The sequence below is a fragment of the Saccopteryx bilineata genome, chromosome 1 (genome assembly GCF_036850765.1).
Source record: "Saccopteryx bilineata isolate mSacBil1 chromosome 1, mSacBil1_pri_phased_curated, whole genome shotgun sequence".
Classification (NCBI taxonomy): domain Eukaryota; kingdom Metazoa; phylum Chordata; class Mammalia; order Chiroptera; family Emballonuridae; genus Saccopteryx; species Saccopteryx bilineata.
Window position 1 is genome coordinate 402,460,217 of NC_089490.1, and position 14,597 is coordinate 402,474,813.

The 14,597-nt window shown below is 53.6% G+C and overlaps 1 protein-coding gene across 1 annotated transcript in view; it reads left to right on the forward strand.

The window, feature by feature from the left end:
- The window catches only part of LRP5 (LDL receptor related protein 5), a 114,409-nt gene that overhangs the window by 68,886 nt on the left and 30,926 nt on the right, over positions 1 to 14,597 (forward strand). The window contains exons 7-10 of the mRNA XM_066252255.1: positions 400 to 571; positions 7,206 to 7,422; positions 9,632 to 9,921; positions 13,152 to 13,378. Coding sequence (XP_066108352.1) covers positions 400 to 571; positions 7,206 to 7,422; positions 9,632 to 9,921; positions 13,152 to 13,378 — 906 coding nt within the window. The remainder of the gene's footprint in view (positions 1 to 399; positions 572 to 7,205; positions 7,423 to 9,631; positions 9,922 to 13,151; positions 13,379 to 14,597) is intronic.

Consider the following 14,597-nt stretch of genomic DNA (forward strand, 5'->3'; position numbering starts at 1 on the left):
TCTGTAAAAAAAAAAAAAAAAAAGTCCTGGACACCTTGGAAAGTCCTTCCTTCCCTGGGCTTCAGTCTTCGTATCTGTACACTGATACAGCCGCAGGGTGATTTCTGGGCTAACCTGGTGGTGGTAGGGATGACGTGTTTGTAGGGGCCTGGCCTCTGCTAAGTATGCCACACGCTTCAGTGATACCGCAGTTCCGTCTTTTCTTCCCCCTCCACCCCCTGTGGTACGTTGTGCCGTGGAGGAGGCTGAGGCCCAGAGAGGTTAAAGGACTTACTCAAGGTCGTCTGTCCCATTGGCCAGCATTTCCGGACCTTCTTCCGTGTGATAGGGACGGGGGCGGTTCTCAGCCCTGGGATCAAGACAGAGGGACACTGTCACGGACATGTGCTTCTTCCCCAGCCTCATGTACTGGACAGACTGGGGGGAAAACCCCAAGATCGAGTGCGCCAACCTGGACGGGCAGGAGCGGCATGTCCTGGTCAACACGTCCCTCGGCTGGCCCAACGGCTTGGCCCTGGACCTGCAGGAGGGGAAGCTCTACTGGGGAGACGCCAAGACAGACAAGATTGAGGTGAGCCGTCCCCACGGGTGAGTGTCAAGTCACGACACAGTGACACAGTTCAGGACAGCCGTGCAGCCCAGCCATCCTCGGGCACTGAGTTCTGTGTCTGGCTGCCTGCCCCACCCCGGCCTGGGCTTCGTTAGTTAGCCAAAGGGAATCCTTGAAGTAATAATTTATTACGATACATTTCTGACACAGAAGAAAGACCTGTAAGGAGGTGTATAGCCGAGTTAATAGCATCGTCGGCTGTACTGTGGTTAAGTTGTTATCATGGCGGAAGCTGGGCAAAGGGTACACGGGAACCCTCAGCTATGGGCCTGACTCCTTTTTTCTTTTTTCTTTTTTTTGTATTTTTCTGAAGCTGGAAACGGGGAGAGACAGTCAGACTCCCGCATGTGCCCGACCGGGATCCACCCGGCACGCCCACCAGTGGGCGATGCTCTGCCCTTCCGGGGCATCGCTCTATTGCGACCAGAGCCACTCTAGCGCCTGGGGCAGAGGCCAAGGAGCCATCCCCAGCGCCCGGGCCATCTTTGCTCCAGTGGAGCCTTGGCTGCGGGAGGGGAAGAGAGAGACAGAGAGGAAGGAGAGGGGGAGGGGTGGAGAAGCAGATGGGCGCTTCTCCTGTGTGCCCTGGCCGGGAATTGAACCTGGGACTTCTGCATGCCAGGCTGACGCTCTACCACTGAGCCAACCGGCCAGGGCCTCCTTTTTTCTTAAAAAGACTTTATTTATTGATTTTTACAAGGAGAGGAGAAAGAGGGAGGGTCACGGGGAGTGGGAAGTTTCAACTCATAGTTGCTTCATTTTAGTTGTCCATTGCTTATCCTATGTGCCTTGACCCGGCTAGCCCGTGGTTTCAAGCCCATGACCTCAGCGTTCCAGGTGGATGCTTTATCCACCGCACCACCACAAGCCAGGCAATGGCTTCGTCTTTTAATTTTTCCATTGATTTGAAAGAGAGAGAGAGAGAGAAGCATCAACTCGTTCCACTGAGTTGTTCTATTTAGTTGTGCACTCATTGGTCGCATCTTGTACGTGCCCTGACCGGGGATTGAACCTGTGACTTCATTGCATCAGAATGACACTCTATTCACTAACCTGCCTGGCCAGGGCTTTGTGTGATTTCTTGTGAGTTTTAAACTATATCAGTATACAAAGTTGTAATAAAAAATAAATACAGTGTGTCCGTAAAGTCATGGTGCACTTTCGACTGATCACAGGAAAGCAACAAAAGACTATAGAAATGTGAAATCTGCACCAAATAAAAGGAGAACCCTCCCAGTTTCTGTAGGATGATGTGGCAGCATGTGCGCATGTGCAAATGATGACGTAACACCGTGTATACAGCAGAGCAGCCCACGGCCATGCCAGTCGAGATGTGGACAGTACAGAGGAAAGTTCAGTGTGTTCTGTGGCTTGCTATCCGTGACCAAAGTGCAAAGTGAATATCGGCACGTTTATAACGAAGCACCACCACATAGGAATAACATTACTTGGTGGGATAAGCAGTTGAAGGAAAGAAACCAGCAGTTTGATGGAGAAACCCCGTTCTGGTAGGCCATCAGTCAGTGACGAGTCTGTAGAGGCTACACGGGATAGCTACCTAAGGAGCCCTAAAAAATCTGTGAGTGAGCCCACATCGAACTCACTGAATAGGTATGAAACTGGGAGAGTTTTCCTTTAATTTGGTGCAGATTTCACATTTCTATTGTCTTTTTTTGCTTTCCTGTGACCGGTCAAAAGTACACCATGACTTTACGGACACACTGTAGTACCCACACACCCACCACCCAACTTAAAGACATAGCATGTTATCTATGTAGTTGAAGCCAGGGGGTGACCACCGTCCTGTAATTGGTGACTCATTCTCGAGCAGTAAGACGTTCTCCTGTACCACGTGGCTGTCACCCTGAGCAGTCCGTAGTCTTGGCTCTGCATGACTTTATGTGACTCATTTAACTGGTGTCCCGGATGCATTTCTTAGCAGCTTGCTTTTTGCTCACGAGGACATTTTGTCAGACGTGCTCTTGATGACACAGTAGTTAAATTTGTCCCTATCACAGGGAACTTACTGACGTCCGCGCCTCTCCTCGGCACGAGTGCCTCCCTCAATTCCAGTAGCTTCTGGGCGGGTCTTGTCTGTGTCTGGTCACATTACTGCTTGTTGCCCTCACCATCTAGAGGGGCCACCTTTGCTCTTCCCATGGCTCCATGGGGAGACAGACCCCCACTGGGCTGCTTGCGGCGGGGGGGCAGAAGCGAGAATACAGGTGTGTGTTCATGTTGCAGGTTTTTGAGTGATACTTCTGAGCAGTGATGTGAAGGGGGCTCAGGACTGGTGGACGCCTCTCCCGCACAATCCCAAGTAGCTGTAGTTGTAGCCATTTCCTGTTAGAGTTTCCTATAAATGGTTATTTTTAAAGGGATCTTGTTGGCTCTGGCCAGTTAGCTCAGTTGATTAGAGCATCGCCCTGTTACACCAAGGTTATAGGTTCAATCCCCGGTCAGGGCACATGCAAGAATCAACCAATGAATGCATAACTAAGTGGAACAATGAATTGATGTTTCTCTTTTCCTTCCTTCCTTCTTTCCTCTTCTCTCTCTATAAAGTCAATAAAACAAATAAATAAAGGACCTTGTTTGTTGCTAAAGGGAGTTTGAAGACACTTGTTCCTCGAGCTTCTCAGCTTGAAAGCGAGACCCTTGTTCCTGGCGGGGTCAGTGGGGGCAGGGCGGGGCTGCATCTGCCCCGACCCCACCTACCGGGGAGCGGGTTGGGTTGCGTGCGTCTGGCCAACACCACAGGACACGGACACAGTGCAGACATTGCTCCCGTTACTTCCACAGTGCTGTGTTGCAGTTTTCATTGGGGTAAAATAGACATAAAGTTGGCCGTTTTAACCGTTTCAAAGTGCAAGCAGTTCGGGCATGTAGTAAACTCATGACATGTGCGCCCCCCCCCCCCATCACCACTCTCCAGTTCCAGAGCGTGGTCGCTGCCCGAAGCCCCACCCGCACGAGTAGTCGCTTCTCCACTCTCCTCCCCAGCCCTGCACCCGCTGACCTGTCCGTCTCTGTGGAGGGGCCTGTTCTGGGCATGCCCCGTGGGTGGGATCCTGCAATACACGGCCTTCGGTGGCTGTCTGGCTTCTTTTTTTTTATTTACAGAGACAGAGAAAGAGTCAGAGTGAGGGATAGACAGGGACAGACAGACAGGAACGAAGAGATGAGAAGCATCAATCATTAGTTTTTCGTTGCGCATTGCGACACCTTAGTTGTTCATTGATTGCTTTCTCATGTGCCTTGACCGCGGGCCTTCAGCAGACCGAGTAACCCCTTGCTTGAGCCAGTGACCTTGGGTCCAAGCTGGTGAATTTTTGTTCAAACCAGATGAGCCCGCGCTCAAGCTGGCGACCTCGGGGTCTCGAACCTGGGTCTTCCGCACCCTAGTCTGACGCTCTATCCACTGCGCCACCGCCTGGTCAGGCTGTCTGGCTTCTTTTGAATATCCTGTTTCCAGGGCTCCCCCGGGTCCTAGTGGGGGGTCAGTGCCTCATCCCTTTTAACGGTCGAATAATATTCCAGTGTATGGCTAGGCCTGTGGTCTCCTGTTGATGGACACTCGGGCTTTGTTCCGGGTGTCTGGTGATTGTGAACGATGCTGCTGTGAGCATTTGTGTACAGGCCTTTGTGTGGGCGCCTGTTTGTGGTTCTTTTAGGTATTTACCTCGGCGTGGCACTGGTGGGTTACCCAGTACCTTTACGTTTCCTTTACTGAGGGGCCATCAGGCTCTTCACGGTCTGTTCCGGGGGCCGTGTGGGTTCTGATTTCAGCGGATCCTCGCCGACTCGTCCTTTTTCATTTTCGTTGCCATCCCAGCGGGTGTGCTGTGCTGTCTCGTGGTGTTGGTTTGCGTTGTCCTGATGACAAATATTGTTAGAATACCTTTTCTTTTATTTATTTATTTATTTAAAAATATTTTTTAAGTGAGAGGAGGGGAGATAGAGAGACAAACTCCCACATGTGCCCTGACCAGAATCCACCTGGCACCCCATCTGGGGCCTATGATCACAACCGAGCTATTTTTAGCACCTGAGGCAGAGGCTCCACGGGGCCATCCTTGGTGCCTGGGGCCGATATGCATGAATCAATCAAGCCATGGCTGTGGGAAGGGAAGAGAGAGAAAGAGAGAAGGGAAAGAGGAGGGGAGGAAAAGCAGATGGGCGCCTCTCCTCTGTGCCCCCGGGCACTGAACCTGGGCTATCCACACACCAGGCCCACACTCTACCGCTGAGCCAACTGGCCGGGGGGTGTGATTTTCTTAATAACATTTTTCTTTTCTTTGTCTCGCTTTATTGTAAGAACACAGTATGTAACACATATGTGAAATAATGTGTTAATTGACTGTGTTATTGATGAGGCTTCCAGTCAACAGTGTAGGCTATTAGTAAAGTTTTGTGAAGTCGGAATTTGTGACTGCACGGGGGCGGTTGGTGCCCCTATCGCTGTGTTGTTTGAGGGTTGACTGTGCTGCTAACCTGGGGGGCTCCTCACAATAATCCCTTCCACCCGAACCCTACCATCCCAGTGAGGCTGCAGCTCATCGGAACCACCTGTGTGGGGAGCTGCTTTCAGGGTCCAGACATGGGCCGAGGGCCTTTCTATCCCTACTTAGTGGCCCCACAGTGGCCTAGCCGTTGCTCTTTGTTTGGTTAAGTTCCCTGGATGACTGTGGCTGCTCCCCCCAGTCACAGGAGACACTGAGGTCCGTGGGGGGTGCAGGGACTTGCCTGGGGGGCAGAGCTGACCCAGCAGTTTTGTCCTGTCCCGTCCCAACAACAGGACCGCAGTGCTTGCGGCTCCACACGCATTCTTTTTTTTTTTTTTTTGCATTTTTCTGAAGCTGGAAACAGGGAGAGACAGTCAGACAGACTCCCGCATGCGCCCGACCGGGATCCACCCGGCACGCCCACCAGGGGCGATGCTCTGTCCACCAGGGGGCGGTGCTCTACCTCTCCGGGGCATCGCCATATTGCGACCAGAGCCACTCTAGCGCCTGAGGCAGAGGCCACAGAGCCATCCCCAGCGCCCGGGCCATCTTTGCTCCAATGGAGCCTTGGCTGCAGGAGGGGAAGAGAGAGACAGAGAGGAAAGTGCGGCGGAGGGGTGGAGAAGCAAATGGGCGCTTCTCCTGTGTGCCCTGGCCGGGAATCGAACCCGGGTCCTCCGCACGCTAGGCCGACGCTCTACTGCTGAGCCAACCGGCCAGGGCTCCACACGCATTCTATCTGTTCATGCGTGTCTGTTGTGTGTAGAACGCAGGGTTTCGGTTTTTCTGATGAGCTGGATACGCTCTGACTGCAGGAGGCCTGCTGAGACTCACTCTTGGTTCCTCGGGTCTCTTTTCATCCCGGCCCGAAAGCCCGGCGTTTGAGTGTCACGTTTTATTCGTCTGCCTTTTAAGCATAAGCCTCGACAGGATCGCCTGTCGTCGGAATCCTGTCTCCTCCGGTGGGTGTATTTTGGTTGGTTAAGGCATTTGTGTGACAGGATGTTTCTCCTCTGTGGCTTTTGTGGTCGATGCTTTTAATCAGCACGGGCTCTTCAAGAAAAGGGTGGATGGAGCCTGTGCCTCTTGGAGCAGACGGCCGCTGCGTGTCTGGGGGTGCAAGGCACCTGAGAGACACAGCCCAGACTCAGAACCGGAAGCACCCTCATCTTTCACCTGGTCCCGGCCGAACAGGAAGTGAGTCCACAGACGAGTGGGGGATCTTGCCCGGATCCCACAGTGCTTTAGTTGTCCAGGCTTTTTATTTTCTTTTCCTCTTCTCCTTTTCCAAGTGGACAGGAGAGAGAGAGACTCCCGCACGTGCCCAGACCGGGATCCACCCGACGAGCCCTGTCTGGGGCCGATGTTCTGCCCATCTGGGGTTGTGCTTGCAACTGAGATATTTTTAGCACCTGAGGAGGAGGCTCCACAGAGCCATCCTCAGCGCTTGGGGCTGATACGCTGGAACCAACTGAACCATGGCTGCTGGAGGGAAAGAGAGAGAGAGAGAGAGAGGAGGGGAGGGCTGGAGAAGCAGATGGGCGCTTCTCTGTGCCCCGACTGGGGAATCGAACCCGGGACATCCACAGACTGGGCCGACACTCTACCACTGAGCCTACGGGCCAGGGCCTAGCTGTCCAGACTTTTGAAATGCAGCTCTGTATCTCGGGTGTGGCCTGGGGCCTCGCTGTGTTGCACCTGGGGCAGGCTTTGCTGATCGATGCCAGGACTGCTTCCTGCCGGGCCCAGCCCTGGTCTGAGACCCACACCTTGGTACCGGGCAGCCACCCCCAGTCGATCGCAGTGGTAAGGGAGAAGACACCTGTTAGCCTTACCTGTCTCAAAGCACACTGGCCCTCCCAGCGCAGCGGCCACCTCAGGTTGTGGGGGGGGTGGGCTGTGGGGAGAGGCCCCGAGCGACCCTCACTGAAAATGCCATTTGCCCAACTCCCTGATGAGTGGTGTCACCGGCTTTGTACGGTGGCCTGCCGAGGTGCAGGCGGAGCTGGGGCTCCCAGGGGGTCGAGCCGCCCCATTGCCAGCAGCTCCGGCTCGAGGCTGGGTCAGACCTGTGTCTCCCGTCCCGCCAGGTGATCAACGTCGACGGGACGGAGCGACAGGTCCTCCTGGAGGACAAGCTCCCGCACATCTTTGGCTTCACGCTGCTGGGGGACTTCATCTACTGGACCGACTGGCAGCGGCGGAGCATTGAGCGTGTCCACAAGGTCAAGGCCAGTCGGGACGTCATCATCGACCAACTGCCCGACCTGATGGGGCTCAAGGCCGTGAACGTGGCCAAGGCCATCGGTGAGTCCGGTCAGCCTCCAGCCACAGGTCGGCCGGGCCGGCTTGCGTAAGGAAGGACGAAAGGGGCCATGGCGGCCCGGCTGGGGTGCCTCACTCGGGATGGGCAGGACAGGAGGTGGTGGTGATATTATCTGGTTAGGGACAGGGGTCATGGCGGGGCTGTTCACTGACCGGGGACAGTGACTAGCCAGTGTGTATGGACTAGGGCTGCTGGCAGTAATCGGTGTAAGAATGGCTGACATTTACCGTGTGCCTGCTGTGGGCCTTAGTGCCCAGAGCAGCCCCATATGCTAGTTCTAGTATTGCCCCCTGAACGATGCGGAGGAGTTAAAGCCGTGCAGCTAACGGTGGCCTGGGTCTGCCCCGACCTCACACCAAGATTGGCAAAAAACCCATTTCGTACAATTTTGCCCCTTTTTGAAAAGGATTCCAAGTGCATGTCAGCCAGTTGCCCTGGAGAGAGACGCATCCAGGTGCGACGGGGCCAGAGTCAGGGGACTGCGGGTTCCGTGGGGCGCGAGCTCTGTTCCCAGCTGGGCCCCCGGTGCCTGGTACAGCACCAGCACGACAGAGGTGCTTGGCAGACCTCTGCTGGACGAATGAAGCAATGACCAGCGAGGACCCCGTCCTTGACCTCGAGTGGTTTGCAGTCTGGTGGGTGCGGCACCCCGTAGCTCTGTGGCTGGGCTGTTGGAGGAATGCCTGGTCCTACAATACAAGGGAGGGTGTTTGAGCTGGGGCTCTGAGGAGCAGGTGGGGAGTAGGGTGTGCTGGCAGAAGGGGGGATGGCTGAGCAAGGGTCGGGAGGTGCGGCCGTGCGGGCTGACCTGGGAGTGGCCACTGCTCCTGCACCTCTGGGACGGGCCTGTAGTCCCGGCCTGTGTCTGTGGGACACAGATGACGGAATCCATGCCCCTCATTTTACCGGCCACCTTGTACAACAAACACATTCATTGTCCAGTGTGGGCGGTAGGGCCCACTTGTGAGAGTGTTTGAAAATACGAAGCTCTAAAGATGGAGGAAAAAAAAGATGTACCATGGGGTGCGATTTCAAGTTGAGAAGTTAGGCTCATCCCTCCCTCCTCTCTCTCTCTCTCTCTCTCTCTCTCTCTCTCTTTCTCTCCTTCTCTCTCTCTCTCCTTCTCTCTCTCTCTCCTTTCCCTCTCTCTCCTTCTCTCTCTCTCCTCTCTCTCTTTCCTTCTCTCTCTCTCTCTTCTTTCTCTGTCTCTCCTCTCTCTCTCCTTTCTCTCTCTCTCTTTCTCCTCTCTCCTCTCTCTCTCTTTCCTTCTCTCTCTCTCTTTTTCCTTCTCTGTCTCTCTTTCTCTCTCTCTCTCTCCTCTCTCTCTTTCCTTCTCTCTCTCTCTCCTCTCTCTTTCTCTCTGTCTCTCTTTCTCTCTCTCTCTCCTCTCTCTCTTTCCTTCTCTCTCTCTCCTCTCTCTTTCTCTCTGTCTCTCCTCTCTCTCTCCTTCTCTCTCTCTCTCTCTTCTCTCTCTCTCTCTCCTTTCTTTCTCTCTCTCTCTCTCATCTCAGGATTTACTGAGAGAGATGGGGGAAAGGATTCTTTTTTTAGCTAAATACTTAACATTGAACTAGGTTCAGTTTTAGCAGCATCCCAGTAGAACAGGGAGATGAAGAGTCTGGCCAGAAAGAAACGCATGTGCTGAGACTACCATCTGCTTTGATAAAAAAAAAAAAAAAAAAAAAAAAAGACGCCTTTGGCCGTCTTGGGTGAATCTGAGTTTTCAGGGTCGCCCGCGAGTGTCGGTGAATCAGAGGACCTCAGGCTCCAGTCCAGAAAGGCTAGGGGTCCGGGTCTGGGGAGTGACGATTGTCCTGTCCTTGCCTCGCAGTGTTATGGCCGCCCAACCGGGGCTGGAGCTCAGACCAGAAGGCCAGACCTGCTTCTCGTTCTGTCTGAGCTGCTTCCTAACTAGGTCACCGTCAGTAACCTCTCCACACTCTTGTTTCTTTGGCTGAAAAGCAGGGAGGGGCCAGCTTCTACCTCCCAGGTTGTGAGTCAACACACTGGGCCGTCTGGGACCCATTGTTCCTGCCACTCCAGTACCAGGGGAGACCCGGGCTCCCGTCGCCTTTGCCCAGGGGGGTCCCCATTTGTGTTGGGCACACATAAAGCCACAGACAACTGTGGGTCGGCCGCCGCCGCCGGGCTGCTGACCCGTCAGGCCTGTGTGTGTGCGTTGCCTTCCAGGTACGAACCCGTGTGCAGACGGGAACGGGGGGTGCAGCCACCTGTGTTTCTTCACGCCCCGCGCCACCAAGTGCGGCTGCCCCATCGGCCTGGAGCTGCTGAGCGACATGAAGACCTGCATCGTCCCCGAGGCCTTCCTGGTCTTCACCAGCAGGGCCACCATCCACAGGATCTCCCTCGAGACCAACAACAACGACGTGGCCATCCCGCTCACGGGCGTCAAGGAGGCCTCCGCGCTGGACTTCGATGTGTCCAACAACCACATCTACTGGACGGACGTCAGCCTGAAGGTACGGCCCGCGTGCGCCTCTTCCTCCTGCGCGCGCCTCTCTCTCCTGCGCGCGCCTCTCCTGCTGGCTGGTGGGACAGCCTTGAAGGTGTTTACATTTGAAAACAAGATTAATTGTAACAACTCAAGCCAGTGAAATATCAGCCTGTTTTAATAAACTAACCTGAATGATTATGATGAGCGGGTTCCGGGAGGCCCACAAAGGGGCTTTTCTAGAACGACTGTGAAACATTCGCAACTCTGCCCCTCCCGTCACCCTGCCCACCCCTCCCAGTGTGCACGCACGCACGCACGCACACATGCAGCAAACTCTTTATTCAAAATGCAACTATAAACGCTCCTGGGCAGATACAGGAAAGCAGGGTCTGGGGGACTGGTCCATGGGCCAGCCTCCTGTTTTTGTAAATAAAGTTTTATCAGAACACTGCGATGCCCATTTGTTTGTGGATTGTCCACACCTGCTGCGGTACCAGTGGGCTCAGTTGTGACCGATCTGTGTGCCCTTTGCTTTTCTGATGTTCTTGTTTAATAAAAAAAAAAATCAAATGCTTCTTTTTTTATCGCTTCATACTTTTTGAAATATCCCCTAATTTTTGTGAGCAGTATATATAGTACGTAATTTATGTATGACTTATTTTACTTTGTGAGCACGTAAAAATACATAGCTAAGTATTAAGTATAGCCATGTATTTTTTCTAAAATGTTTATTACTTTGCTGCATTTGAAAAGTTTATTTAAAAACTCTAGAAATGTTGTTGATCTGGCCCCGTGAAGCCTGAGCTATTTGCTGTGTGCCCCTTGACAGGAAAAGTTTGCTAACCCCTATTCTGAAGTACAGTATTGAACAACTAAAACAGGTCAGTCAGTCATCTATCTTTTGTGCTACCATTTATATGACGTCTCTTAAAGATATTTCTGATTCTATTTTATTTTTTAGTGAGTGAGAGAGAGAGACAGAGACAGAGAGAGGCAGAGAGACAGGAAGGGAGGGAGATGAGAAGCATCAATGTGTAATTGCATCACGTTAGTTGTTCATTAATTGCTTTTTCATACGTGCCTTGACTGGGGGGGGGTGGAGGCTTTAAGCCAGTGACCTTGGGGTCATGTCTAGGATCCCACATTCAAGCTGGTGAACCTGTGCTCAAGCCGGCAACCTTGGGCTTTTGAGCCTGGTCCCAGGTTGACGCTCTATTCGCTGCACCACCACCAATCAGGCAATATTTTTCCTGATTTTAAAAGTCACCAAGATTCATTGTAGAAAGAGGGAAACATACAGAAAAGTATAAACAAGAAAATGAAAACCACTCATAACCCCACCAGCCCAACTCACATTGCTAACACTTCTGTGTATTTCCTGTGAGTTTTTCTCCCTGTGATAGTCTTTCTCATAATCACAGTCATCCGCCACATAGAGTTCTACTTCTACTTCCTGCTTTATTTTTTCACTTAACATTTTAACAGGCTTTTTTTTTTTTTTTTTTTTCATTTTTCTGAAGCTGGAAACAGGGAGAGACAGTCAGACAGACTCCCGCATGCGCCCGACCGGGATCCACCCGGCACGCCCACCAGGGGCGGTGCTCTGCCCCCCAGGGGGCGATGCTCTGCCCATCCTGGGCGTAGCCATATTGCGACCAGAGCCACTCTAGCGCCTGAGGCAGAGGCCACAGAGCCATCCCCAGCGCCCGGGCCATCTTTGCTCCAATGGAGCCTTGGCTGCGGGAGGGGAAGAGAGAGACAGAGAGGAAAGCGCGGCGGAGGGGTGGAGAAGCAAATGGGCGCTTCTCCTATGTGCCCTGGCCAGGAATCGAACCCGGGTCCTCCGCACGCTAGGCCGACGCTCTACCGCTGAGCCAACCGGCCAGGGCTTAACAGGCTTTTATTTCATTATCCTATTTTAAACTTTTTTTTTTAATGTTTATTTTATTGATTTTAGAGAAAGAGGTCTGTGCCCTGACCTGGGATGGAACTGGCGACCTCTGTCCTTCAGGAGAATGCTCTAACCAACCAAACTATCGGGCCAGGGCTAGCTTATTATAAACTCTAACAGGATTCTTTAAACGTGTTAAAGATTCCACTGCACAGATATTCCCTATTATACTTAACCATCCCCTTCTTTTACCTGTGTTCCGGTCACTTCCACTCTTCCGGACTCTGAACAACCACCGTAGAGAAGGTCCCTGCGTGTGAAACCCCGTCTGTATTTCTAGGGGTTCCCCATCTTTTGTATTTTTGTTCATTCCTTTGGATCAATTTCAGGAGGAAGATTATTAAGTGGAAGGACACACCCGGTTTTAAGGTTCATGGTATATACACCGCTCACAGAAATTAAGGGATCAGGGAACATACAGACTCTCCAGTGCTTTCAGCCTTTTGTATAAGTGCATTGTCACCAATGACATAAAAGTTGGTTTTGCATCTCATTTGCATAACCAAACAACTTTCTTTGACTTGTCCTTTTCTTTTCTTTTTTTTTTTTCTGAAGCTGGAAACAGGGAGAGACAGTCAGACAGACTCCCGCATGCGCCCGACCAGGATCCACCCGGCACGCCCACCAGGGACGACGCTCTGCCCACCAGGGGACGATGCTCTGCCCCTCTAGGGCGTCGCTCTGCCGCGACCAGAGCCACTCTAGCGCCTGGGGCAGAGGCCAAGGAGCCATCCCCAGCGCCCGGGCCATCTTTGCTCCAATGGAGCCTTGGCTGCGGGAGGGGAAGAGAGAGACAGAGAGGAAGGAGAGGGGGGGGTGGAGAAGCAAATGGGCGCTTCTCCTATGTGCCCTGGCTGGGAATTGAACCCGGGTCCCCCACACGCCAGGCCGACGCTCTACCGCTGAGCCAACCGGCCAGGGCCGTCCTTTGCTTTTCTGATGTTCTTGTTTAATAAAAAAAAAAAATCAAATGCTTCTTTTTTTATCACTTCATACTTTTTGAAATATCCCCTAATTTTTGTGAGCAGTATATATAGTACGTAATTTATGTATGACTTATTTTACTTTGTGAGCACATAAAAATACATAGCTAAGTATTAAGTATAGCCATGTATTTTTTCTAAAATGTTTATTACTTTGCTGCATTTGAAAAGTTTATTTAAAAACTCTAGAAATGTTGTTGATCTGGCCCCAGATGTGGTGAGTGGTGGCTCCAGGTGGCCAAGCAGCTCATAGGTCAGTGTCTGCCCCGGCGCTGGTTCCTAACCCGTGGCCCTGTGTCCTCCCCCACCCTCTGCTCCCAGACCATCAGCCGTGCCTTCCTGAACGGGAGCTCAGTGGAGCACGTGATCGAGTTCGGCCTCGACTACCCGGAAGGCATGGCCGTCGACTGGATGGGCAAGAACCTCTACTGGGCGGACACCGGGACCAACAGGATTGAGGTGGCCCGGCTGGACGGGCAATTCCGGCAGGTCCTCGTGTGGAGGGACTTGGATAACCCGAGGTCGCTGGCGCTGGACCCCACCAAAGGGTAAGGGGTCATGTTTGTCTGGCACACGTGTCATTGTCCCCCTCCCACCTCTCTATGTCAGCCAGCCCGGTGGGGACCAGCCACCAAGGTGGGTGACTGCCTTGCTGCTTCTCTGTATGAGAGCCGTGCTGACCACCTCTAGCTCGGAGGTGGCCGGGGCTGGCGAGGCCCTTGGAGATGATCTAGCTCGTTTCACAGAGGGGAAACTGAGGTCCAGAGCGGAAGGAAGCAACGGCAGCCACTGTGTCGGGCACGGTGCTGGGCGTTTTCCTGTAGGTCGTCCACTGCTATGTCCAGGAGGCCTGTACGGGGCAGGTGTTTTTGCCCCTGACTCTATAGAGGTGGACGCTGAGGCTCAGAGAAGCTGAGTGACCTACCCAAGGTTTCATAACCGATTAGAGCAGGGCGCGGCCAAGAGAAGTCCTGTGTCCCGCGTCACCAGACCGCCTCTCAGAGCTGGCTTTGAGCTCCTTGGATTCCAGGCTTCGTGCTGGCCCCTTCCTTAGCCGAGGGCTGGCACCTGTGGTTTATCTGTCGGAGGCCTGGGCTCTGCCCCTGGCGCTGGGGCAGAGGGGCCAGGGTGGGGTCTCCCTCCGCCTGGCCTCCTTTTCTGAGCAGCTGACCCATCCCATAAAGCACCCGCAGCACGTATGGGGCACCTCAGACCCTGTCGCTGTCACCTGATCTGTTAGGGAAGCAAAGGTCCCAGGATGACAGGACAGAGAGGTCCAGGTTTTAGCGAAAGGGCACGTCCCGCGGGCCTGGTTCTGGAGTGTGGGTGTGCGCGTCCTCTCCTGGAGCTGTGAAGGGGCGGGAGGGGTGTTCGAACCCTGGCCCCGGAGTGCCTGCTGCCCCAGGGTCCTCTTTCCTACTCGCTTTGGGTAACGGGGCCTCGCATCCCGTTTTGCCCACGTTCACCCTGGTTCCCCTGTTGCCTGGCGTCTTGTCTTGTTTGGTTAGCATTGGTCTCTGACAAAAGCAGCCCCGCCTGGTCATTCTGCTCCACGGTTATCTCGTCTGTGCACCTGTCAGGGTCTGTAAACGGGGTGATCACACTCACCCTGCGGGGGCGCCACTGTGGGAATTCAGGAGGCTGGAGGGAGCAAGGTGACGGCCTCTGGAGGGACGGCAGGTGGTGTGGCGCTCTGGGGTCTCCCCTGCTTTCCTGGTGGGGTGTTGTAGATGCAGCTTTCTCTGGGATGGGGCGACGCTGGCTTAG